Raw genomic sequence first — 27,127 nt, 5'->3', positions numbered from 1 at the left:
GGAAAGACAGATAAAGCTTGAATGACAGACCTCTTCCCTGGTCCATATGTAAAAGGCTCCTTCCTTTTTTCTTGTGGCCGCTTCAGTCTCCGCACTGTCGGCATCCTCTGCTGAAAAAATTTCACCTTCTGGACCAATCATATCTCTCCTCAAATAGTCCAGGATATCCCGTGATATACATGAATAGAAGGTATTTTTTGTGATAGAAAAAGCATCTAAATAAGCATTAGCAAGCTGCCCTTGATCATAAAGCATCTTCTCAAAATGTGGAACTGCAAGGGCACAAGAGCTCAACCACTTAATCATCTTTAAACTCAGAATAAAGAGAACTGAATAGTACAACACATTCTAACTAATAAGGCAAAGTAAAAATGCTCAAGCATTTGCATATGCATCCTATAACTATAGCTCATAGACATTCAGATCCAAATGACGGTTGTCCAAGGAAAATTTACCGTGCCAGCACTCATCCACGCTATATCTGTGAAACCCCCCTCCAACATGATCGTGAATGCCTCCTTTTGCCATGCATTGCAAGGTAAAGAAGACCATTTTCTGACTTTCGTTAGCTCCATCCAGCTTTCCAGTATTCTCCAACTTTTTAGAGTGGTAAAGCATCAAGTTGATCTCAACAGGTCTCGGAAATTTTGGTGCAGATCCAAAACCACCGAATTCTGAATCATAGCTCTCAGAGAGCTTATAGAAAATAGTAATATAGAATTATACTCCAGATTTGAAACCCTCAACATAAATCAACAAGAAGAACTCCAACAAATGCAGATATATGAAAGTTTCTCAGATTTAAAAGAAGAAATATTACTTGATCTATGTTACAAGTTACAACACTGGTTTTTATCAGCCTTAAATTAAAAATACTTTTATAAATGAGAAAACAATGTTGTTGTCATTTTGACAATTCCCCATTTCCCCCTGTTCCTCATATATATATATGAAAGAGAACACAGGATAGCAAGACCCAATTTACAGAAACCCTTTTTTATTTTCCGTTATATAATATCCCTTTTGTATTAAGAAGTAAGAGGGTGTCTTCCTAACAAATTTGAATTTGAAATTGAAATAGTAAACCAAAGCGGATGCACAAAGCCTTACCTGTTCAGAGCATAGCTGTAATGCCTCGTCAGAAACACCATCAGGCAATTTGCCAGAATCTGAACTACTAGACAATGCCTCAGAAAGCTGTTCAATTGCAAATGCTCCACTCTTAACTAGCATATCCCTCTTATCTTCCCAAGCCTCTTTTACCTTTCTGGAGAAAACAGGAACAAAACAAATAAAATAGTATACTAATAAGAACTCCCAGAGCCAAAATAATGGTTTTAAACCATTGACCTAAAGTTTTATACTTGGCAAATTACGAAAAGCCATCCACCAAAGTTATTGAAAACAAGAGTATAAGTAGGTTGATGATTTAAGCTAGCATGTGCAATAATTCTAACCTGAGTATAGTCTTAAATCCAGGTCGGCCATATTTATCATCAGGGGGAAAATAAGTTCCGCCCATTAAAGGTTTCAAATCAGGTGAAAGAAATACACTCAGAGGCCAACCTCCTCCACCATACAAAGCCTGCACATACGTCATATACACCTGAAGAAAACAAAATCTTTTAGTGCATCTTGTTACCAGTGGAACACCCTAAAGTTAAGTTTCTACAAGCATCTCAACCGTTCAAAGTTCAAATTTCAGGGAGTTTTACAAAAATTAAGGATAATCCATAAAACCATCTTATTTATCCCTTAAAATAGAACAATTAATATCCTTGTGTGTGTGCGCGCACATAGACAGACTGATAAATAGATATTGATCATGCTGTCACGCGATTAAATTATATATGTATAAATTAAATGAAGAGTAAAGTTACCTTATCAACATCTGGTCGCTCCTCTCGATCCACCTATGGCATTGATAATAGTATTGGTATAGAACAAAGTAAATCAGCTTATTAAGTATTGGTGATTATTATTGTAAGAACCAAAAGCAAGATGAAACATAAATAGATGAATTACCTTAATACTAACAAACCAATCATTCAACAACTTAGCAATCCCCTCATCCTCAAAAGACTCAACCTCCATAACATGACACCTTAATTAAGATTGCCAAAATATCATCAACGTTAAAACATAAAACCATTCAATATCAATAAACCCTTGAATGGAATCAATGAATTATTTATTTAAATATCAAAATAAATAAACAATTCATTAAAACTCATAAAAAATTGACATAACAATAGCAGTTGTTTATCCACACAGAACATACCAGTGACAAGTGCTGTACCCGACTTCATATCAAATGGCCACGAACACCACATTACCACATGCAAACCAGCGGTTAATTAATTACACAGTCAAATTTTCCTCAAAAATAAAAAATAAAATAAAATTAGGAAACTATAATTTTCACAAAAAAAAAAAAAAAAAGAGTTGAGAGTTAGTACTCGATAAGAAGATAGGTGCATCTCGGCGGCGTGCTTCAGCGAAAGCTTCTTCTCCCCATGGATACCAATCAACCTTGAATTGAATTGTTTATTAATGAGTGAAAATTAAGAAATGATAAATTGAAATTAGGGAAGAGTTAGTTACAGGGTTATGAGCGTGTTGGAGAAGATAAGGACTTTGTTCTGAAGCAAGTCGATTGGTGAAGTTGTTGTGTTGATTGGAATGAAGAGTTGCCATTGAGAGAATGTTTGGAAGTGTGAAACGTGAAAATGAGAAAGGGAATCGAAAGTTTGTAGTTGTGGTGGTTGATAAGTGTTTATAGAAAAGGCGATTAAGAACAACGATAGACCTCTGATGAAGCATAGAAGTGTAGTTGTGAAGAAGCAAAATCGGAATGAGAATGTTACTGAAATATATGCTACGATTATTATTAGTAGCTAGCTAGTACCGTTCTCTTCGAATTGCTTGTGAGAGTTGCTTGCCATATACACTACTTTCTGTTGTCAACACTTGGAATGGTTTATTGCATGACAAGTGGCTCTTCTTTGTCCTCGTCTCCTCCATCCAGATAACAACATTAATGTGTTTTTCACAATTCCCCGTTTTCCGTATTCCTCATTTTGCTATTTCTGAATGGTAAACGCACTCACACTAATATTGGAATAAATCAAAATTATAATAATATAATTAAATATATGTATTTTATTTATTTATTTATTTTAGTTCTTAAATATATTTTCAGCTAATCTGTTTAATCATTAAATATATATTTTATCAGTAAATTTAATATCTATAAAATTACTAATTAAAAATATATTTGCAATTTTTACACAATTAAAAACTATCGTGACATCGTCTCGCTAGTCTGATTGTTTATTCTATAAAATTTGGAGACAAATATAATTCACCACCAAAATATAATTATGTAGATTATATTTGATGCGTAAGATAAGATACAAATATAATATAAGGATATGATAGGACAATAACAAAATGAACATTATCATATGTTTGATATACACATATAACCAACGAAATAATATTTTATTTTGTCATGTATTTAGTACACAGCTTATAATGACATGATATAATATATTATATTTAAATAAAAAATTTATAATTTATCTTTGTAAATAAATTATATTTATTTAAATTTTTTAATTAATTTTCATATTTTTATAATTTTGAATATTAATTTATTAAATTATATAAAAAGACAAATTACTCTTGTGATAAAATTATAAATATTTTTAAAATTAGTTATTAATATTTCATTTTTAAGTTTAATATCAATTCTATTAATTATTTTTATATTTTATATTTGATTATATTTTATAAATTGTTTTTATATTTATATTTATTATATTTTATAAAAGTAATTCAATAAATTATTATTTTTATCATATCATGCGAATTTTTAAAGCAACTCATTCAATATAAAAATTTCAAGTAGAAATAAAATAAGATAAAATTATGAATTAATTTTTCATATTTGTAAGTTCATTAAACACTGAATTTAAACATGATATGATAATTTATTCTTATTTTATCTCTTCTATCGGATAGTTTTATTTCATTTGTATACAAATTTTTTTTTACTGAAAAGTCTATTTGGACATGTTTTCTATAATCCAAATGTTTCATTCAGTAAAATTTTCGTGTTTCATTTTAATATAATTTTGATTTATTATTGTTGAAAATATTGCATGTTCTTTATGATATGAGGACTAACTTATAATTAAGCCGACTTCAAGAAGGACTAACATCACAAAACTTTACGATGGTCACAACCATACTAAAATGATTTGCACATCAAGAACTTCCATTAATGTTTGTTAATGATCCATCTTTTTTCTGTCAAGAAACAATTGTCAATCCATCTTTTTTATAAAAAAGAAGAAACAAAAAATTCGACAACCAAACTAATTAAGTATTCGTCTAGAACTTGGTGGTAGACATTCATTTCTTGCATTCCAAAACAACTTTCACCACAGTTACATCAAGCTACAGTCTGCAACTTCAATTCTATCGAACATCCAACAGTATATTTTGACTGTGAAAACAAACCGGACATACGACCAAATTTTGCTACTTTGGTTCAGTTCAGATTCTCATATTCATTAAGTTGAACCGAACCAAACCAAACCAATGAAAACCCAGGAAAGACGAGGGAGCTGGGAATCAAACCTACAGTTCAATACCACATAATATCATTACAATGCAGTGAGCACAAAATGCAAGAAGTTAATTGCATCACTTTACATAATGAAACAGGTTTTTACCAACAGAATACTATCCAAGTGTTACATTACATGTAAAACTATCCAGTATCTACCCATTGACAATCAACAAACTCGGTATGTGTGGCGGGACATATTCAGGAGAACAATATATATTTGCAGATATTTCTCTAGTGGAAAGTTATCCATAAAATACTATCCGATCACATCGGAGAAATCTGTTGCGCATCATCTAGCATGAGCACCCATAGATTCTGAAAGTTCTTCCATAAGCTCCTTTTGTTCCATCGAGACACAAGACTGCACAAAGAAAGTTTTTCGATAATGCAGAGCCATGATATTGATAAAGCACTTTTATTCATTCATATGAACAAACCTATAATATTCTTGGCAAATTCAGTACTGTGCAGTATATTGTTTTTAATGTAAAGTGCATCGGTGAAACTTTTGATCAGTCTTCTAGTGTTTGCCAATTTTTGTGGTTTCCTAATTATGTTTTTGTCTTTCTTTCAAAAGCCCAAGCAGAGTGAAAGCCTTAGCCTATTGCCAGGGTTACCATTATCAACCCTTCCTGTATTTTTTGGTATAATCGAAGAAACAATTTATATTTTCACCAATGTTCATGAGGTGTCGGCTCAGTGCTAAGAGTTTGAGTTTGTAACCTCAAGGGATTTAGTTCAAATCCCCTCGGGGACGGTTGTTTAATGGTCAACAGTGGCACTTTAATTAATAATACTGTCTTTCTTCCCTATATTTTTTAAATTACATTTTGGTTAATGTGAATTTTAGTTTGGGGAGCATATGTTATTGGTTAGCATTCAGTACCTGGCAATATCCTCCCAAAAGCTTACACTCAACATTATCAAATCCAACCCAGGGGAGTTTCAATAATTTAGGGTTTCACTCGATAATTTTCTCTTTCTAACCATAAATTTCCTTCATCTAATAAAACCTAAATAAACCGCCGCTAAAAGTGCCCAGGTGCTCTGATATTAATATATACCACCTTCTTAGCATATATTGCATGCAGTTCGACACTGTAAAACATAGGACAGAAGAACAAGTTCTTGCTGTGGGAGGTGTGCTAGAAATAGAATATATACCTGAACAGCATCCTCTATGTCACCATTCAGAAAATTGGTGAGTTCATAGTTCTTCTTCAATCTGTGGTCAGTAACCCTATTGTCCTACAAGAAAATTTTAGTGTAAATTTTTTTCAGTAAAACCATAATTCCATTAAGAAAATATGGAACTTTAATAAAACTGCCGACAGGAACAAATAACTGATCACTGGATCTTATTCACTTCGTTCAATGAATGCAATTTTCAGAGATTCAAATAATAATTTAAGGTGCATGTTTCTTTTGTATTTTCTGATCTTCTCTTACTTTTCTTTCTAACTAATCACCAATGGCATTTCTCACCTTATAATTTATAAGGGGAAAATTTCTTATGAATATAATTATGAAGTATAGTCACTCTTTAAATTTAGGATCGGGAATGGATAGACTAACAAGTGTGATTGTGCAATCACCACATTAAGAAAAAATATGGACTGCAACATTGAGTACCTTATAATTGTATGTCCGGATTTTTTCTGCACGTGCTCCTGTACCAACCTGTAAAGTGAGACAGTGTTGTAAAATATTTTTAGTTTGATTTCTGTCTGTATACTCCCCCATATAGCAAACTTGTCAATAAATTATGACTGATGCAAATCATGAAAGACAAATGCTAAAATATTTGATCATGTACAACCAAATAGAAAATTGGAAGTTGAACTAGAGGAGAGGACAGAGAGAGACGTGTCTATAGTTTTTTGATAATCAAGCAACATCACATGTCAGAGAAGCGGGGTTTGCAATTACTGTGTTATAGTTGTTGATAAAGTTCTGCTGGGTTTGTAGTTGAACAAAATTTGAGGTTATCAAAGAAAGTAAATGAGGCACATATATTTCTTCAACATGATGTCAATACATATGAGCATTCTGCATTAACATCTAAGGCAATTATGAGAATGTGCCAACAATTCTACAATTACAGAGTTGCTTGACGGAGTGGCTGATCCTAAGTTGTCCTTTTAAGAATGACATAAATGTACTGTAGTAAACAATCACAAATAATCCAAAGGACCAAAATCATCAAGGCATCAATAAACAAAGGCATCTGAGTCTACTCCAGAAAAACACACAACAAGGATCATACCTGTAGTTTTCTTTGATTTCGTATTGACTCTTGCTGCTCCCTTAACTTTATCTCATATCTGTAAAACGATCTCATATCAAATCTAAATGCAACATATTAAGAAAGAAAGCTTAAAGAGAATACTAAGGAAAAACGTACTAATCAGCTCAAGATGTTTGGTCAGATTTTTGTTTTATGATATTTATATCCTTCAGTTGACGTGTTATTGAAACTCAAGAAACAATAGCCATATTTATCTCATGAACATGTATTTAAGAGAAAAAGGGTAGAAAAAAGTCGAAAATGTCATAGACTCACATAATTCAATTCTAAAAGCAGACTTGCAATGTTGACAAAGAAACCTAGATGTCAAAGTTGATGCTTACAGTTTGGCTCGCAGTAACTGAAAAGCACGATTCTTGTTCTGAATCTGAGTCCTTTCTTCAGTACAAAATATGCGGATTCCCGTTGGTTTATGAACAAGATCAATTGCTGTTTCAACCTTGTTAACATTCTGGCCTGCATGATATCAATGTATCAGAACTCCTAGAGGAATGGAATTAGCATCTTGTTCCGGGAAGTTTAAAGATTGATTACTTGATTGAAATAGTTTCATGTCCATAGATCTATACCTCCAGCACCCCCAGAACGTGCCGTCGTCAGTTCAATATCTTTTGGATCAATTACGACTTCAACTTCATCAGCCTAGATAAAGATTTCAAATCGATTGGTTTAGATGTTCTAAAAACTTGAAAGGAGGAAGGAAGGCATATACTCATGTTATCATGTATTGGTAGGCAAAAAGCTATGCTCATTAAAGCACATACGAATTTAAAAATTAAACAATTAAATAAAAAAGGGTCTTTAATCACGAATTGATCTAAGCCTCTGATAAGACTAGACAACAATATTGAGACTACACTACACTACATCTATGCCTACTTAAAAAAAAATAGGTATACGCAAGCTACTTTTATAATTTAGATAGATTTTTATGCAAAAACAGTAACTTTAGGAATAAAATATCAAATTAACAATGTTCCAAATGCTAAGGCAGTAAGACTTTAAAAATTGCTTTCAGAACTATATGTTGGGGTCATGAATAATGTATGGCTAAAAGCCTGAAACATGTAATCTACCTCTGGCATGATGGCCACTGTTGCAGTAGAAGTATGTACGCGACCCTGTGTTTCTGTCAATGGAACGCGTTGAACTCGGTGAACACCAGACTCGTATTTTAATTTACTGTAGACACGATTTCCTTTGATCTCCATCACATAAGTTTTGTATCCTCCTTTTTCTGCCTAAAAGATGACAAAAAGCAAGTTATACAAATTACAAAAGCAATTAAAAACTATATTTGAGTTTTCACGAGGAGCACCTCAGAGCATGAGATGGCAGAATGCTTCCAAGAACTACGTTCACTATATTTTTCATACATTCGGACCTGATTCAACATCAAAACAGAATCAGAATATGATTAAGAATTGAACAACTCAATAATGTTTTATTCATTAAAACATTTAAACTAAAGCAATCAAAAAGGCTAAGCAGAAAGACAGAAAATAACTGTTGGAGACGGTCAAAGATTTATTTTATATGTTGAAAAAACATAACACAATTTGTGTGTATCATTGTTCTTCATGCACTCTGCATGGGTTAGAAAGGACAAATAAAAGCATGTACCTACAAGATCACCAGCCCATATTCCAGCCTCATCACCACCGGTACCTGCTCTTACTGCAAAAGTGAATGATGATAAAACACTTCAAATGTTGATAATAATAATAATACTAGTAATAATGATTGATATGTTAAGTTCAGCTATCCGGAAATTCCATAATGTAACTACAAAGAGAGGTATGAGACGAGGAGAAGTGGGGGACCCAGAAATCATGTCACTCTTGTGATGTATAAGTCAAATTGATGAGTATCCACTACCCACTCCTCTCAGTGTAAAACTAAAAAACTGTGGCACTAGTGAATTATAATCATTCAATCCACTTAAGGGCATATGATGTTACATTATAAGCTTCTATAAATTTTAAAAATTCCTCAATTTTACATATTTTCTACATTTCCCATTATTATAAAGCAAATACTATTTAAACTTTTAGAAATTAGCTTTATGTTCTCTAGCATAAGTCTCAGTCAAAAAACATTTAACTAAGCCATGAAGTAAAAGTAAAAGTAAATCATTGAGTAACAACTAACAACAATGTACTGAAAAGAAGAAAAGAATCTACCTTCAAGCATTATGTTTCTTGCATCCAGAGGATCACTGGGAAGCAGTAAAACCTACGAATGTGCAAGATGCAATGCAATTAGTAAGTTTCTAAAATCTGAGAGAAATGGAAAAGTAAAATTATGAGAGAGAATGGGAGTTAGGTGATTGAAAATTCAAGATTGCTAAAGACAAAAGAGAGTACAAATCAAAAGAAAGGGAAAAAGATAGGAGATTCCTGGCATGGTTTTGAAAAATGGGGAACAAAAGCTTGTTATGGTCAATGAGAAAGAGAGTACATATGATGATAACGTGGAAAGAGTATTAAGATTCCTCTGTAGGGTTTTGACATTTCACATTTGGGGTTAACAATTGCTAAATTGGTATTGATCCATACTGACCAAACAACATACAAACTTTCACGTGAAATTAGCATATTCCCGATAACAAAACTTATCAAGAATTTTTTTCGTACCAAAGATCACACAGACTTAGTTTTCATAAATTAAGGTTAAACACAAGTCACAAGCAGTGACAGTATGACAAAAAAATCTAACTTACAATCCCAAACAAATTAAATGAATAAAAACAAACCTTCATATTGTCCTCTAGCTCTGAGAGTTGCTTGGACAAAGAGTCAATTTCGTAAGATATCATTTCCGCCATATCCTCGTCATTGCCAGCATCCTTTGCTAAAGCTAACATGTTGATTGAGAAGAAATAGACAGGAAAAAAAAAATCAATAGTGTATAAATCATCCTTCAACTCATGGAGTGGAAAATCGATTAACAAATGATAGTCCTTGAGCAAACCTTTGGTTTCTTCAAGCATCTTCTCACAGTCTTTAAATCTCTTATACATGGACACAACCTAACATCACAATATCACATTAATGACAGTAGAAGACAGTTACGGTAAACTTCTCATTAGTTATTTATGGAAAAAGAAACATTAAAAAATCTTGTAACAACATTAAATTTTTCAACAGAAATTCCTTATAGAAGTTGAAATTATTTTTTACATTTTAATTATTATTTTTTATAAGCTCACTCATTTCAGTTCTTTTGCAGCCATACATTTATTTCAGTTGATAACCTTTCACAAGTTATTATAAAATAATCTAAAATAGACCTAGTTGAATGTAAAGTTGAAGAAATGATAATAAGGAGCAATATCAGTTTGAGTACCACATCAAGCTCCGATACCGATTGTGCTAACTTTTGATACTCACTGGGATTAGACACAATGTCTGGATCAGCAAGCTTCACCTGAAATAATTTTAGATTTCAGACATAAATAACTACGTCCACATAAAGTAACCTCTGTCTAAATATAAATATAAGTCCGTTTTAGAAAATTATCCCTAAATATAAGCCAATTTCAAATTCTATACACATTTATTATTATTTTTCAAATATACTTCTTATTAATACTGCTAATTTATCTAGAGAGAAATGAACATATCTATAAATATTTTAGTAACATTTATACACAAAATATGAACATATTAAATGCACACTACTTTTCTTTTCTTAATATATGTGAAAATGAAAAAAGAGAGTATTAAAAAGCATACCGTTAATTCTTTCCAAGTTTTCTCAGCAGATTCAAGCTTCGATATAAGATAAGGTTCCTGAAATTCAACACCATGAAAAGTAAATAGAAAAGAATAAGAGGATTAAACTAATTACATAATAATTATTATTAAAATTAAAATGGAAAGTAATTCAAATGAATTTGGTGAGGTACCGCCATGCAGACGAATCTTGTAGAAATGAGCGTGGTTCTGGGAACAACAGTGACGCGTCTGTTAATGAATTGGTGAATGGAACGGTGTCGTACAGGGACTACGTCACGGCGTGTGCCACATATTCGAGCTGTGAAGTTCGCCGTTAAGCTGTTCATGGTGTGGAAGTCACACAGCAATGACAGTGTGTTTTTTGGATAAAGGAACAGAAGACACGGATATGAGAGCGGTTGTGTATTGCTGTTAGGATGAGATACTTTCTGGATTGGACTGGGCTGGGCTTAACATATGTTAGTTAAGTTTTTTAAGGTTTTACTATTCACACCCCTAAGTTTTGCTTACAAACTCCTATCAATTTTTTTATTTTAAATGTAATCAGTGATCACCCTTCTATTCGAATTTGTATTTTCTACTGTTACAGCATACCACTTTGATAAATTTGGACCGTCCCGTCTCAAATCAATAATCATAATTATTTAAATTATTTTTGTAATTGCATTATTTTTTACATGTAGTGGTGAGTTCGGTCCCTCCTATTCACATGGAAATTGTCGTGTTAATCACAATTGTTTTTCTGAAATGTTAATCTTTAGTTAATACTTTTCTATTCATTTTTAATTTTACCTTCCAAAATACCTTGTTACGAAACCTTTATTTATTTTATAAACAACAGGTATGGTAGAAAATCATTACTATGATTTTAGTAACGTATTTTTTTGAATATTTTTTTTAAAAATTATTAAAAAAATTATAATATATTAATTATAATTTATCATAAAAATTATACACGGGATAAATATCATCAACAAAAATGACTTATATAAAGAATAAGTGTTCATGGTGTGGAAGTCACACAGCAATGACAGTGTGTTTTTTGGATAAAGGAACAGAAGACACGGATATGAGAGCGGTTGTGTATTGCTGTTAGGATGAGATACTTTCTGGATTGGACTGGGCTGGGCTTAACATATGTTAGTTAAGTTTTTTAAGGTTTTACTATTCACACCCCTAAGTTTTGCTTACAAACTCCTATCAATTTTTTTATTTTAAATGTAATCAGTGATCACCCTTCTATTCGAATTTGTATTTTCTACTGTTACAGCATACCACTTTGATAAATTTGGACCGTCCCGTCTCAAATCAATAATCATAATTATTTAAATTATTTTTGTAATTGCATTATTTTTTACATGTAGTGGTGAGTTCGGTCCCTCCTATTCACATGGAAATTGTCGTGTTAATCACAATTGTTTTTCTGAAATGTTAATCTTTAGTTAATACTTTTCTATTCATTTTTAATTTTACCTTCCAAAATACCTTGTTACGAAACCTTTATTTATTTTATAAACAACAGGTATGGTAGAAAATCATTACTATGATTTTAGTAACGTATTTTTTTGAATATTTTTTTTAAAAATTATTAAAAAAATTATAATATATTAATTATAATTTATCATAAAAATTATACACGGGATAAATATCATCAACAAAAATGACTTATATAAAGAATAAGTATTGGACTATTTGTATAGTCCAATAGCATGTAAGTCATAATTGATGAGAATCTCAATTTTTTTTTTATGTTTTATAATTGATAAAAAAGATATATATTTGATAAACAAATATAACAAAATTAAAGTAATTTAGTTAAATATATTTTTAATCTCTACAAAATTACGATATTTCAAGTTTAGTTTTTATTTTTTTTATTCATTTATAGTCTCTATTTTGATTTTATAAGATTTTTTTAGGGACAAAAAATATTATTATTATTTTTTTATCGATAAAAACTTTTCAAAATAGGAGTTAAAGATGAATAAAAAAAATTTAAAAATTTAAAAATTGAGAACTTTTTTTAGAAATTGAAAGTAAAATTTTATAAAGATTAAAATTTATTTTATCTAATTTTTCTAATAACTAAAATTGTATTTTTTTTTGCAAAACTAGAACATCTTTTTACAAGACTCTGCTTATTCATGCGCGATCCGTGGAAAGAGTACTTAATATCTCCAACAGCTCAACATAGGGTTTATTAGATGGAATCCACTGTGCCACATTATATTGAAACAACTCATCTTTTTTTTACTTCAAACGTGGGTTCATTAAATAAGATCCACTAACTGTTATAAATTTATTATTATTAATAAATTAATAAAAATGATAACGGTTATAATTTTATTATTATTAAATTGTGAAAGTATGGTTCCTCATTGAAAGCACCGTGATGACAGCGTGTCACACCTCCAATCGTGAACTCACCAAAAACTGAAATTTACGTTGACGAACTCATTTGACTACCGTTAAAGATGCTCTTAATAGGAAAAAAAATTGGAATGCTAACAAGACCCACAACCTTAAACGAGATCATTTTAATTCTACTTTACATCAATTAAATATTTAAAGATGTAAAGATACTGTATGAAACATATGGGACATATTTGTCATTAAAAATGGGAAAAGGAAAGTAGTTGTAAACTTGTACTAATAGCAAATATAAAATTGGTGTCAGCTTTAAATAGATGATTATAATGGATCATATTAGGCAAATTCGTAGAATGTTCAATTAATTAGGCACACCACGCATGCTTATGCAATGATGAGGTTGATTATGAGACTGCTACGGCATCCTAAGATTTTTTGGATCCGGTACGGCCCATGGTGGGAGGCCCACATTGAGCCCGTATATTGTGTATGTGTATAATGAAAATATTATACATTCATGCGATGAAAATAAATAAATTTTGGCACTAATTCTGCAAAAATTGAGAATGATAATATATCATGTGATAAGGCGAAATAGTAAGAAAGTCACAAACAATAATTTTCCTAACATTTTCCGTTCACACTACTATTATTATTGAGAGAAATTTATTTGGACCTCACCAATTTAAAATAAGTTTTGCATAAAGTTTTGAGATACAATAAATTACTTAATAAGGGAGAAAATATTACATACACGGTATTAAAGTAAGTTCTTATTACTAGCACTTTTCTTTAAAAACAGATTTCTAATTGAATCTAGGTCCAATATATACAAACATTAGCTGGACATCCATATATATTAGCTATATAGTTATGCTAATCCCAATATTATCTTATTATCTGAGCTTGAGAAATAATCAGCAAAATTAATGGCTAGGTTATATATAGTCTAATAGTTAAAATTTTGATCTGTCAACTATAAATTAGTTTTTTTTGCAGAGGAATTATAAATTTAATCTAACTGAGATTTAACTAAGAGAGAGGAAATGATCCATGTTGCAGGTGATATGGGTGGGGTCGAATGTTTAATCCATATCATGATGTGGTCACCTTCTTTATTGACATATGCACTAATGTCTAAATTTTAATTACACAAAGCATGTTGCTTAATGTTTCTTTCTCTCATGACCGTACTATGTATTAGCTCGTAGCACATTCTGTTTTAGTTTAACCTTTCTACTTAAATGCTACCTTATTATTTTCGTTGAAACTTGCATTAAATGTTCATATAATAATTTGTGATATGCAGGGGAATAAAATAAAGGAAGTTATGAGCCAGAGTCACAGAAAACAACAAAAGATGTATTAAATAGTGCTGAAATTAATTTACCACTAGGACTACTCAGAGCCATTCAACGAAAAACATTCATAATGAGTCATGACCACCTGATCGACCCGTCTCTGTTCATCATTCATCCTACAGTTGTCACATTCACCAATTGTCATCACAACTTTAGTGCAAATATGCAATCACAATGTTAATTAATATATTTTTAATAGGATAAATGGAAATTTTGGTTTATCACAATGTTAATCACAATGTGTGAAATGCTGAAATTTTAGTCCTTCAAAATATTGAAATTATAAATATTTATAAGTAATTTTATGAGTTAAATTGGTTAAGCAGAGATACATACATGAGTATTAATTTTTTTTTAATAATAAATAATAATAGTTAATTGTTAATTTTGTTGGATGGAAAGTTGAACATGACTTTTTTATCCCTTTAATTTTATGTTTTTCCACTAAAACACCTTCTGATTCTTCATTGGAATACTAAATTAATTAAAAACATATATGAGAATTAAAATAACTAATAAAAGATACATTTAAATTTTGTAATTTTGATGTAATCAATAATTATTTTAACACCAACTCACATATTTAAGGATCAAACTGACAATGTGTCAATATACATATAACATTCATCTTTAGTCTTAGTTTTGAACTGTCTTGTTCAATAATAAAGTTGAAATTTAGAAAAACTAATATAATATTAAAGCTCTTAATTCATATCATATATTATTTTTGCCCTAAATAGCATTGGATGTGAGAAGTCCATTAGGAAAATTAAACCTCACTTTAGAAAAAGACAGGGTCTCACAGTAACATCCCTCACTTACAGCCAATTTTTTTTAGCATAAATTACTCAACATTAGAAAAACCTAATAGAAACTTGAATGCCATAGTATAGTATATATAGGCATTGCAGCAACTCACTAATTTTCCAACATTTTAATTCATACATGTATTTGACCTGAACTAGTCCATCATCATAAATACCATGATGCCTCATTATAACATGCAATGCAATGCAATCCAACTCATGCTTTTTAAGTTTTAATAATATGCAACTTTACCTAACTTTACACATAATACATGTAGTTATTTATGTTAGCCTTTACTTAGGCACCTTTAATTAACTATAGCCATTATAACAACTCATAAAAGCAGTGTGGATTCCTGCAATTTCTTAACCATGTAAAGAAAAGCAAAGACCAATGACACATTCACCACCTTTCACTAAAAAGTGCAGCAACCACACACACCTGCATTAATTTTCCTCCATCTTAAATTTCATTATATTCTTTGGTTAATGTAACTTTCACTTCACTTCAACTTTCCATTGACAAAGAAGGAAGAGAAGTGTGAATTTTTGTGGAGAAAAATGGGAGTTGTAACTCTTGGTGAATTGAAGCCTAGTGTTTCAGGGAAAAGGACTTTTCGTCCAAGTTCAAGCATAAGACATGCCACTGAATGGTATAATCTTCAACTTCATAAGATTTTTTTTTACTCTATTTAGTGTTTTTTATTTTACATTTTTTGGTATAATCCAATTACTACATGTGGCTTTTAGATACATTAATGAGGAATTCTAAAAAGTTATTTATTTATTTTTCTCATATTCCTTGAAGTTAATCAGATATACAAGCTAATCTGTTAGTGCATCTCATATTAATACACTTGAATCTTCAAAAAATTATCGTCTTGCTTAGTCATAATCGATCCAAATTTATGGTAGAAAAAAAAACACTTAAATCATTCACGAAATTCAAGAGCACTTTTTGAATTTAGACTTTGGACAACAACTTTAAAAGTCTTGAGGGATAGCTCTGCCTGCCTTCCTTCTGACTCTTCTATGATCTATGAGACATTGATGTACACGTATACTAGATATGATATTACACTGATGTTTATAATTTAAGAAAATTAATAATTTAAGCAATATTAATAATTTAAGAAAATGAAAGTGATTAAAGTAATATAGACGTCGATGTTGAACACTGATATGTGTCTGACACCAAACACACCTTCAAATACCGACATGGATAATGAGATTGACATGTAAAGATTTAAAATTATGACCTTGATGTCCTTTACTCATCTGACAGTGATATGGCACTCCATGGTGAATGTTCAGACCTGGTTTTTTAGCTATATGGTAGAAAATTGATGTTTGCCTATCAATTATTTCATACTATTATTTTAGCTTTTGGCCTTAGTGAATTTGGAGATGTAATAGGAGCTCACCGACAATGATAATTTTTTTTGGCTGCACATAGAACATGACAGCATTGAAATCAACTTGACCATACTAGTGTGACTCAATGATTTGCATTATGGGTTCCACTATAGTTAAATAGCCATTCCTGAAATATTATTTTGATATAAACTCAAGACTCATGTAACCAACCATATATGGAGCTATTCTTATCCAAGATCTTGATCATGGAAGTTAAAGTTGTCTTTTTGATTTGTGGTGTAGAATGCTCATAAATTGAGCTCCATTTTGGTGCATTAAATTAAAAATATATTGTAGTAGAGACTCTTTCAATGTCTCTGATAATTTCAATTTTTGGTAATAATGTATGCCTATTATTTTTACCTTTCATTGAAACTTTCATGTCTATATATATATATATAGTGATTCAGCCAGAGTGGTTTTTGCAGGCCAATATCTGATGTCTCTAGTGATCTTACCATCCAAGTAGTAGCATCAACCTTTGCACTTCACAAGGTAAAGAAAAAAACTTTCAATTCTCATAGGTTATGTATTCAGCATGATTTTCCTTGGTAGACATTCTTAAGTGTAACTGAATAGTTGGCCATTTTCTGAGTAGATTATTATAATTCTGCAATCAATATATATATAAATATAGTTTATAGTCTTAATCCTCCAGAGAAAGAGTTCATTTGATAGGTAAGTAAAGTTTGACTATTGATTGTTTAGGTCAGGGTACGAATTCGGGTTCTCTCGAACAATTCGCATTTCACACATTATAATTCTGCGATCAATTCAGCCTATAATTTTTCTGTTACACATAGTTTTGCTATCAGTATGTATGGTTTTCATTATGCTTCTGATTTCTTAGTGCCTTCTCTTCATGCCTCAGTTTATGAAAAAAATTCAAAGAGATTATTTTGTCACTAAGAACTTAAACTCTTACAATTTTTCTCCACAGTTTCCTCTTATATCTAGGAGTGGAAGATTTAGAAAGCTGCTGTTAGAATCAAAAGTTTCACGCATAAGTCTTCCAAATGTGCCAGGTGGTGTAGAGGCATTTGAATTAGCTGCAAAATTCTGCTATGGAATCAACATTGATTTCACTCTCTCAAATGTTGCTATGCTACATTGCACATCTCATTTTCTTGAAATGACAGAAGAATTCTCAGAGAAGAATTTGTTGACAAGAGCTGAATCATATCTAAAGGAAACAGTACTCCCCAACACATCAAACACTATACATGTTCTTCACCATTGTGAGAATCTTTTACCTTTATCAGAAGAAATAAACCTTGTTAATAAGCTTATCAATGCGATTGCGAATAATGCATGCAAAGAGCAACTTACTTCTGGTTTGTTAAAACTTGACCACACTTTTCCTTCTCAAAAAAACACATCAATAGTAATGGAACAAGAAACACCTTTAGATTGGTGGGGGAACTCATTCAATGTTCTCAGTCTCGATTTCTTCGAACGAGTTATATCGGTTATGAAATCAAAGGGATTGAAACAAGACTTAATCAGCAAAATTTTGGTGAACTATGCACATAATTCTCTTCAAGGGACTAATGTTAGGGACCCTCTTGACATAGAATTGCAAAAGAATCAAAGGGTCATTGTTGAAACCATAGTTGGTTTACTTCCAAATCAATCAAGGAAAAGTCCAATTCCAATGGCATTTCTTTCATGTTTATTGAAAACTTCAATAGCAACATCAGCATCAAATTCTTGTAAAGGTGATTTGGAAAAGCGAATCGGTCTACAACTTGATCAGGCAATTCTCGAAGACATTCTCATTCCAACAAATTCATCAACTTCAAATACTCATCACAACACAATGTATGATACAGATTCAGTTTTGAGGATTTTTTCTACTTTTCTAAACTTGGAAGATGTGGATGATGATGAAGATAGTGATTTTAGAGATGAAAACCAAATGATGTATGAGTATGAATTTGACAGTCCTGGATCTCCAAAACAAAGCTCAATTCTGAAAGTTTCCAAATTACTTGACAATTATCTTGCTGAAGTTGCACTAGACTCAAACCTTTTGCCATCAAAATTCATAGCACTTGCTGAACTATTACCGGACCATGCACGCATTTCAAGTGATGGACTCTATAGAGCTGTTGATATCTTCCTTAAGGTTAGAATTTTGAATTGAATTCCTTTTCTACTTAACTGTCAATTTTCCATTGCAAATACTATTAAGAATTTAATTACTCTCTGGTGTATAAAAAAGTTTTACACATTCCTCCAAATGTTTTAGAAAATAATAGGCCAATCAAATCATGTTGTCCTTTAAGTTGTTTAATCGTATCAGATTAGTTCTTTAAGTCTATTTTTGTCTTAGATAGCTGACTTTAAGTTACATTATGTTTAATTAGCAAGTACAATATGATTTGTGTAACTTTGACTTTAGCAAAATGAGTTAAAAATGGTAATGACATACAGATAACAAAACTTAAATGATTTAACTGATACAATGAAACAATTTAAACAACAACAACAAGATATACTTTGTCAAAATAATATTATGACGTGACACATAATGAACTATGATTCAATGTATGTATTAGATTTTTTACATTCTAGTGAAGCCTTTCAACTTTGTTATTTATCATATAGGTTCATCCTCACATTAAGGACTCAGAGCGATACCGTCTAAGCAAAACCATCGACTGTCAGAAACTATCTCAAGAAGCATGTAGCCATGCAGCACAAAATGAAAGACTACCAGTTCAAATAGGAGTACAGGTTCTTTTCTATGAACAAACAAGGCTTCGCAACGCGATGAACGGAGGACACAATCAAACAATCTTCTTCGGTGGAATTCACGGTCAATTCCCTCAAAGATCAGGAAGTGGTATAGGAAGTGGAGCAATTTCTCCTAGAGATAACTATGCATCAGTAAGAAGAGAGAACAGAGAGCTGAAACTTGAAGTTGCAAGAATGAGAATGAGATTGAATGATTTGGAGAAAGATCACGTTTCTATGAAACAGGAGCTTGTGAAGCCTCATATTGCTAACAAAATCTTCAAATCATTCACCAAAAAATTAAGTAAACTTAATGCTCTATTTCGTATTAACAGTGTTCGTGGCAGTGGTACTGGTACTGGTACTGGTGAAAGATCTACTTCATCACAAATTCGGTTTCCTTTTCATAAGCGAAGGTGTCACTCAGTTTCATGACTATATATTAAAATGTATAATGTTTGTCACAATGTATTAATATGCATTAATATAATGCATTACAAGAATGTAACACTTTTCAATATTTTTAGTTATATGCACCCAAAGAAACATTTTTTTAATAGAAGAAATTTAAAGTGAGGGTAAAATACTCTAATTAAAGTTCACTAAACATGTTTCTATCCAATAACACTAGTGAAATTCGAATACGCAACTTGCGACCTAAAGAGACTCACAACCATTAAGTAAAGGTTGATAACATAAAATTATTGAACCAGACCACTCACTCCTACACCATATAACAGCAGTAGAAAATTATCAAAACACAAAATCATTAAATTAGGAGCATCTTAGCTAAACTATAGTTTATATGATATAACAAATCTTTAAGAGACATCTAAAGCAAAAGGGGAGGGAAAAACAATTGCTGAAAACATTTTATTTTTTTGGTATAATGACTAGAGTGACAAACATGAAATGATAATGAAAACATGCAATGATGATTTCCCACTCCTATTCCGTTTTCATGCGTAATAATATCATCTTCAACTACAAAAAATAATTATTTGACTCCCACTTTCCACTCTACTTTTGTGGATATAACTTTTCGGACAAGAAAGTGTTTTAAACAAAAGTCAAGAAATTATGGTGCCATGAAGAAGGAAACATATATAGTACTGGAAAATAAAAGACACTTTTCACCAAATTAAAATTACATATACTTATTAAATATATATTAAGGTCTAGTTCAATTAGCAAATCTCAACATTGTTACATTGAATATCATATTTTGAATTCGAACTCATGATCTTGAAATGAGTTTCTAATAATATTTACGAACAATAAAAATTACATAAGAGTTTTATATTAGTGAACTATAACACTTAATTTTATCATCTAATTACATAGTTATAATTTATATCATTAAATAACCACTCAATCAATAATTTGTATTCGGTGTTTAAAAATCTTTACACTCATAACGTATTGATTAAACCCTTAGAAGTTACTGTAAGATGGAAAAAGTTACCGTAAGAAAAAGATAAAGTAAATGAAAAAAAAAAAAAACTAGATCTAGAAGTTGCACCATGCTCGTGGCCTCACACTGAATAAATCAATACTCTTTTTTGTAAAAAAATTATTTATATTAAAGTTCTTTTATCTAATACAAATCACAATTATGCTCGTGGCCTCCCGAGTCTGTATATTTGGACCAATTGACATGTTTCAGGAGCCCACGAGCCCAAACCGGCCCAGTGATGTGTTATTTCTGCATAGGCAAAGGTTTATACGACGACGTATCAACTTAAAAACTGTGTTGAACTTGATTTGGTTTCTGCGATTGTTCCGAATGGTGTGTGTCTGTGTGTGAAGAAGACATGGGGGTATCTTTTGCAGGGTTTCGAAATTCGTTGCCATTTTCTGGGCTAGTTAGGTATTTCCTCCCAACTTTCTCTTCTCTATCATTCCTGTTTTGTTTAAATGCTTATTTCTTTTTTGTAGAAAATGTTAGGGTTATGCCTTGTTTGGAATTTTGATTTCATTGAATTTGACGTTTATAATTGTAAGCATTTTTTAATGCATGTTTCTTGATCATATGTTACAATAATCAAACAACTTTACAATTTCCACCCTAATTCATGATACATGTTCTGCTTCTGGGTTTATCATGTGCCATTGCCATGGTTCAAACTAGATGGGTCTATTTGGTTTGATGGAGAAGGGAGGGAAGAGAAATTATATACTAGTATTTCACTCTTTTGATATTGAAGATCACATCAATTTTCTTAGGAGGGGAAGAGATTTTAACAGATGGAAGTGTAAATTTACTTTTTTCATTGTTCTAATATTTAATGTCTTGTTAAATAAAAAGATATTTTCTCCCTTCCAAAATTTTAGAGGTAAACCAGCTAATCTCAAGACCAACATGATGATGGCGTGAGCAGTAGATACTTGACCTCAATGAATCTTTATGAGAGTAATCTTCTTAGTAATGATAAAAGGATACTTGATTTACAGAAGAAAAAAAAAACAGTTATCTCAATTGTTGATGTATGTGCATGAATGTATGGTCGGGTAGGAATAGGATGGAATTTGGAATGTAGAGCAATGTTGTTAAAATGGGGCCATTGGAAGTTTATTATTCCTTATGTAAAACTTGTTTTTATTTTTATATTTATTTTGTGACAGACAGCTTGAGCAAGAGATGGAAACTGTGATTAAGGTGCTGCAGCCTGGACCTTTGGGAATCATAGAGCATAAGTTTTCTGCTGACGAGATTTGCAGGGCTAATGCTACAGTCGCTAAAGCAGTAGCTAATTGGCGAAGAAATGCAATCCGTGAGGACAATAATCATATTTTGAAAGACTATATACACAAGAAGTGAAGGTTACAAGTTAGAACATTTTGGCAAACCATTTTGATGAAACTTCTATTTTTAGATCTTCCATAATGAATTCAGTTCTGCCCCCAAATTTTTAATCGGAGGTCAACATTGCCTTCTCTAATCATTTGTGGATCACTGAATTGTGATGAGATGCTGTGCCTATTTGTTTAGATGTGTGAGCATTTAGATGTTTAATGTTGTAAATGCTTATTATTGATGATAAGTTTGCGTAACACCAGTTAATGATATGGATTTAATTCATTTATATTATTGTGTAAAGAGTTTTTACTTTTTACACTATCAGAACTGTTGTATCTTTAGAGATGTTTGACTTTTACATTAATTACCTTTAAAGTGGTGGAATGATTGCAAAGTAATTGTGGAGGCATTTTCCTTTTAACTTCTTTGGGGTTTTTTTCTTGCCACTGTGCTAAAATTTAATACCGTTTGCTTTAATGTTGTTTGCGTTGTGTGCTTCAAGGGATGCTTCCATGTGTTAACGTCTCACATTCAGCCACCTAAGAATGTGTAACACACTCAAATAACAAACGATGCAAAACACGTCAAAAGTAAACTAAAGTGATTTACAAAGCCAAATTTTTGTAGAGAATCTATTCTATTCGTCAACAAGGGAGGGAGATAACTGAAGCATGTATTTGTTTTATTTTCTTCTGCATGTATCAAGATATCGGTGGTTTTGTGAACTAATGAAACGATTTTCTCTCGGCATAGTATATGAAGGGTGAAAATCCCTTCTGCATTAGAAGAATCTGGTTTGCATTAGTAACATGAAAAACTAACCTAACCACTATTGTTACTTACATTTGTCTATAAAAAAACGCTTGAGTATTTTTTTGGTTACAAGTAACCCTCATGCATTATTACCAGAATGACATTGTCTTAACCTTATTGCATTGAATAAGTTATATGACATTTCAGTCAAAAATAAGTTGTATATGCCACATGTAAGTTTTTGGGATTGTTATCATTATTCATTACAATTAAATAATTATCATGTTAAAAAATAGACATTAGAAATAGTAAAAACAAAATTATTAAAATGATTTTTTTTTTACTGAAAATTTTAATAAATTGATAAAAGATATATTTTCGAAGAAGAGAGTAAGCTTTATAAAAACGTTTGGAGAACAAGAACAATAATGAATTTCTTCAAGTTGAATTATTGTGGGCATATACTAGTAACCCCTGTAAAATAGAAACGAAAAGGACCTTGGCATATGCGTTAGGAGAAGTAGCATAGAACACAAAAAACTAGTGCTAGGTCAGTTCTTGGCATCACAGTGGGGACTATGGATTCCTCGACAACTGTTTTTGCATCACAATTTATTTTGTGTTAAATTGTCTCATGTATTACACTCACAAGAACAGTTGACATACTACTATCAACAAAACTTAGATTTATTTTTTTAAGTGTTTTTCATATGATTTTTAATTTAATCGATCATAATTTCGTTAAATTATAATTTTATTAAAATTTGTTTTGACATCTTTTTCAAATATTATTATAACTGTAAAATGTGTATTTTATTATTATTTATTAAAAAAAGATAATGATTTATTGTTGATCACAATAATCTACTTTTTAGAAGGTCGCCATTAGAAGTGGGAAAATAGTTAAGTAAGATCTTACTATTTGATAAAATAAATAAACAGATCTTACTTTAAAAAAATAATAAAGAATCAAATATAAGACGGATGACAAGAATGTCCGGCGCATGTATTAAACTTAATCTCTGTTTTTTTCTTTTTACGGAAAATTTAATCTCAATTATACAATTCTATTTCCAACTTAACATCTTTTATTATTATGTGACGAAAATATGAACATCAATTTAAAGAGTTAATTATTTTCAACAAGAACATTTATTTATATTCACTAATTGAAGATTGAACCAATTAGGGTGGTGGTGATGTGTTTTTGTTGTGATTCCATTAGATAATAAATGGTGGATATGTATAGGAATACCATAGTATGGAGACCAGCTAGTCTAGAAGCCACATTTGCAAGAATGTAGACAATTTCATTGATGAGTCTTTTAGTAAACTCAATTTGTAAAGAAAAATAAAAAAAAACTACAATCTCTTATATTACTCTCTTGGATATTAATAACTCCAAATGAATTGACTTATTCAAAAAAACATCATCATAATTGGAAGCTTTATCTCGTGTTTTGTATTGTATGGTTCCATCCTTGAATAGCTAAATATTTATTTTACAAATTTTTCGGTAGATTACATCGGCAATTATAAATAGTGTATTTTTATGCGACGTAAAAATAAGGTTTTAGATTTTTTTTTTATGTTCAAATAAAGTTACTCATTTTTATTCTTAGATGTATGTAACTCAAAAAAGTAATAGTACAATGCTACATACTTTCTTTTCTGGGACTAATGCTAGATTTGACGATTCAAATATATTTTCGCTTAGTGATGCTATGTTCTTGTCCAAATTTGAGTTAAGTTACTTTCACACTGATGTTTGCAAATAATTGATTATTTATTACATAATTTTAATAAAATTTTGATAATCTTCAAGTAAATTTTTTCACACTTAGTAACCGCAGAACACATAATGAGATTATTTCTCTTTAAATAAGTGAGCAAAAGCATTATATTACATTACATTACATATACAAAAAGACAGAGTAAGATTCTTCTTCACAAAAGAGAAAACAAAGAAGAATAAAAAGTAAATATATGACCGGAAGAAGAAGAAGAAGTGAACTCACAAAATCACAATTTAGCACCGTAATTTTGATAAAAATTAAACTTATCTTCAAGAAAGTTACGGTGTGACATGATTTGAAAAGATTTAGTAGAGAAGAAAACATATTATTTAGTAGAGAAGAAAACATGTTATTTGATGAAAGATGGAGTAAGTTTTGCATATAGCTACTAGCCATTCCACATGAATATAGCACTAGCGTTAATAAGCAATTCAGAAAGCCTGTTTTGAACATTGAGACTTATAAGTTCATCAGTACCACCAATAAATTGTTGTCCTATGAAAACTGCAGGCACACTTGGTTTACAACCAATCTGAATCAGTGCTCTCTCTACTGGTTGTCCAAGTGGCATTCTGTCAATCTGAATAACTATAGGGTTGGCACCAAAGCTTTTTATTAGTGCTTTCACTGTTTGAGTCATGGAACAAGTGCTTTTGCTGAAAATCACAACTGGTTTGTTAACTGTTAATGATGTTAACAATTCCATTCTATTGATCTAATTTGGTTACTAGAGAGATGTTTCAAGAATTTGGGTATATGTTTGATTTAAGTGAATTTTGTTTGTGGAAATTAAGTTGAAGAAGAGGTCTATTTATACCATAGATAAGAATGGATTGTTTAATTCACATATAGAAGAATAAACATCTGAAAACGAATAAACCTTAAAGGTGTGTCATGAATGGATTCTCTAAACTCACACAAGTTTGCACAGTTGAATTAAGTGAGGTGCATTTTTATGGAAGGTGATTTTGTACAAGTGTTTTGATTCCTAGATAAACTTTGAGGGTAGAAAATTATGCTGTTTGGTTAAACATTAAAGAGGTTAGAATCCTAGAACAATGTGTATACTATTAGCATTACTCCATCCAAACACCATTTCCTTAAAAACATAAAACAAAAAAAACAAAAAACAAAAATCAAAAGGTTACCATGGTTCTACATATATAGTCGAATCTTCTCTATGACTTAAGTTCAAATTTAAAGTTCTTTGATTGATGTTAACTATAATTTTGTTATATTTTCTTTCACGTTGTTTTTCTACAAATAAACCGTTAGAATATCTATTTCATACATAAAACAAAAATTTGCAAATAATAATTTTATAAACCAGATAATTCTCGAACTTGAAAGTTCAATCATACCAAAACACAAGTTTTCTATTTTTTTCTAATGATAAATTCTTATAAAAATTTGTGATTCTTTTCAACTCTGCATGAGTAGACTCTCTCTTAATCTAAACTTTTGGTGGCAAAAAAAAAATATCAAGGGATTCCCAAATTGACTTTTCTAGAGTCAATGACTAACATAACTCATGTTTGAGGTTGTAAATGTATCTAACCCAAGTTCTTGGCTATGTTAGGCAGAAGCTTGCAGCTACCCTCATTTGCAGTTAAGTTACCCTGGAATATTAATAGGTAATAATTCAATTCCAATGAGAATTGTGAAAATTATTCCAGAAGTAAGTTAAATCATCTCAAACATTTTCTTGTGTATGGAATTTGATTCACCATGGGTCTAGAGAGGAGTAAATGTATACTATACGTAAATGCTATTTCTATGATTTGATCTCCAAGTCAAATAACCTTACCGTAGAGCTAAGGTAATCAATCATAAAAAAAAGAATTTAATTTTGACTAAATTATACTTGTTTATTTTCAATTTTACTTTTTTTTTATAGTTTTTTTCTATCTATTTTGATTCATTTAAATTCAAAATGTTAACATTTTAACCCCTTACATTTCAAATATTTGATATTGATATAAAAACAACAAAGATATATAGCGTTTGTAACTTATACAATAAAAATGATGAATTTTAAATAAAAAAAATAAAATTACTTAACATGTATAATTTAGATAATGATAGACAATAATCGATAAATTTTAATTACAATTCAATTCAACACATCTGAACCGTTCAATTAAGATTATAGTGAATATAAGTAAAAATTGCAACTTGTAATCCAATTATATGAATTGAAAAGAAAAAAAAGATCACATGAAAAATTGACAACCCTCTCTGTTTATGACAAGACCGAAACTTAAGCTAAGCCTTCCTCTCTGCCTGTTGTTTTTGACGGCGAATCTGGTCGGAAAGGGGAGTTATGTTCATCCAATCTTATATTATCAAGTAGCAATTTTTAATGTAAGATTCGCACCAGTTTAAAATACCAAATTCTC

The 27,127-nt window shown here is 30.8% G+C and overlaps 5 protein-coding genes across 7 annotated transcripts in view; 2 read left to right on the top strand and 3 right to left on the bottom strand.

Moving 5' to 3' along the window:
• LOC101503487 (uncharacterized) overlaps positions 1–3,026 on the bottom strand; it is a 7,218-nt gene extending 4,192 nt beyond the window's left edge. Inside the window, exons 1-9 of the mRNA XM_004494286.4 lie at positions 2,605–3,026; positions 2,460–2,532; positions 2,282–2,303; positions 2,026–2,104; positions 1,881–1,913; positions 1,458–1,606; positions 1,111–1,267; positions 456–696; positions 31–272 (exon numbers count right to left, since the gene is read on the bottom strand). Of these exons, the coding sequence (XP_004494343.1) occupies positions 31–272; positions 456–696; positions 1,111–1,267; positions 1,458–1,606; positions 1,881–1,913; positions 2,026–2,104; positions 2,282–2,303; positions 2,460–2,532; positions 2,605–2,823 (1,215 nt within the window). The 5' untranslated portion in view covers positions 2,824–3,026. The remainder of the gene's footprint in view (positions 1–30; positions 273–455; positions 697–1,110; positions 1,268–1,457; positions 1,607–1,880; positions 1,914–2,025; positions 2,105–2,281; positions 2,304–2,459; positions 2,533–2,604) is intronic.
• A 1,609-nt stretch (positions 3,027–4,635) lies between these two features.
• Positions 4,636–11,080, bottom strand: LOC101503168 (peptide chain release factor APG3, chloroplastic). Its single transcript, XM_004494285.4, has 15 exons — positions 10,858–11,080; positions 10,685–10,741; positions 10,296–10,376; positions 9,921–9,978; positions 9,703–9,806; positions 9,131–9,182; positions 8,575–8,624; positions 8,266–8,331; positions 8,024–8,188; positions 7,517–7,589; positions 7,271–7,403; positions 6,906–6,963; positions 6,272–6,319; positions 5,804–5,887; positions 4,636–5,000 (listed from the first exon to the last, which is right to left on the bottom strand). Exons 1-15 carry the CDS (start codon positions 11,011–11,013, stop codon positions 4,929–4,931), a joined length of 1,257 nt encoding a protein of 418 aa, XP_004494342.1. The 5' UTR covers positions 11,014–11,080; the 3' UTR covers positions 4,636–4,928.
• A 4,454-nt stretch (positions 11,081–15,534) lies between these two features.
• On the top strand, positions 15,535–19,909 carry LOC101502431 (BTB/POZ domain-containing protein At1g03010-like). Of its 3 annotated transcripts, none has more exons than XM_004494282.4 (4): positions 15,535–15,877; positions 17,069–17,135; positions 17,581–18,768; positions 19,251–19,909. In XM_004494282.4, exons 1-4 carry the CDS (start codon positions 15,786–15,788, stop codon positions 19,812–19,814), a joined length of 1,911 nt encoding a protein of 636 aa, XP_004494339.1. In that variant the 5' UTR covers positions 15,535–15,785; the 3' UTR covers positions 19,815–19,909. The 3 variants fall into 3 exon arrangements, with proteins under 3 accessions (XP_004494339.1, XP_073221734.1, XP_004494341.1); XM_073365633.1 differs by lacking the exon at positions 15,535–15,877 and adding an exon at positions 16,505–16,984; XM_004494284.4 differs by lacking the exon at positions 15,535–15,877 and adding an exon at positions 16,911–16,976.
• A 1,180-nt stretch (positions 19,910–21,089) lies between these two features.
• On the top strand, positions 21,090–22,465 carry LOC101502110 (uncharacterized). Its single transcript, XM_004494281.4, has 2 exons — positions 21,090–21,249; positions 22,005–22,465. Exons 1-2 carry the CDS (start codon positions 21,194–21,196, stop codon positions 22,198–22,200), a joined length of 252 nt encoding a protein of 83 aa, XP_004494338.1. The 5' UTR covers positions 21,090–21,193; the 3' UTR covers positions 22,201–22,465.
• Positions 22,466–25,116: 2,651 nt separating this feature from the next.
• On the bottom strand, positions 25,117–25,434 carry LOC101501787 (monothiol glutaredoxin-S6-like). Its single transcript, XM_004494280.2, has one exon. The coding sequence runs from the start codon at positions 25,432–25,434 to the stop codon at positions 25,117–25,119; it is 318 nt and encodes a 105-aa protein (XP_004494337.1).
• Positions 25,435–27,127: the final 1,693 nt, after the last annotated feature.

Source organism: Cicer arietinum, chromosome 3 (assembly GCF_000331145.2).
Source record: "Cicer arietinum cultivar CDC Frontier isolate Library 1 chromosome 3, Cicar.CDCFrontier_v2.0, whole genome shotgun sequence".
NCBI classification, from domain to species: Eukaryota; Viridiplantae; Streptophyta; class Magnoliopsida; order Fabales; family Fabaceae; genus Cicer; species Cicer arietinum.
This window is presented reverse-complemented; position numbering and strand designations above follow the sequence as displayed.

Coding starts and splice junctions, on each gene's coding strand:
- LOC101503168 (XM_004494285.4), bottom strand. CDS start 11,013: ATGAACAGCTTAACGGCGAACTTCACAGCTCGAATATGTGGCACACGC. Junction 10,377..10,684: donor AAACTTGGAAAGAATTAACG/GTATGCTTTTTA, acceptor AAATTATTTCAG/GTGAAGCTTGCTGATCCAGA. Junction 7,404..7,516: donor ACGTTCTGGGGGTGCTGGAG/GTATAGATCTAT, acceptor GATATCATGCAG/GCCAGAATGTTAACAAGGTT.
- LOC101502431 (XM_004494282.4), top strand. CDS start 15,786: ATGGGAGTTGTAACTCTTGGTGAATTGAAGCCTAGTGTTTCAGGGAAA. Junction 15,878..17,068: donor ATAAGACATGCCACTGAATG/GTATAATCTTCA, acceptor TGGTTTTTGCAG/GCCAATATCTGATGTCTCTA. Junction 17,136..17,580: donor CAACCTTTGCACTTCACAAG/GTAAAGAAAAAA, acceptor TTTTCTCCACAG/TTTCCTCTTATATCTAGGAG.
- LOC101502110 (XM_004494281.4), top strand. CDS start 21,194: ATGGGGGTATCTTTTGCAGGGTTTCGAAATTCGTTGCCATTTTCTGGG. Junction 21,250..22,004: donor CCATTTTCTGGGCTAGTTAG/GTATTTCCTCCC, acceptor ATTTTGTGACAG/ACAGCTTGAGCAAGAGATGG.
- LOC101501787 (XM_004494280.2), bottom strand. CDS start 25,434: ATGGAATTGTTAACATCATTAACAGTTAACAAACCAGTTGTGATTTTC.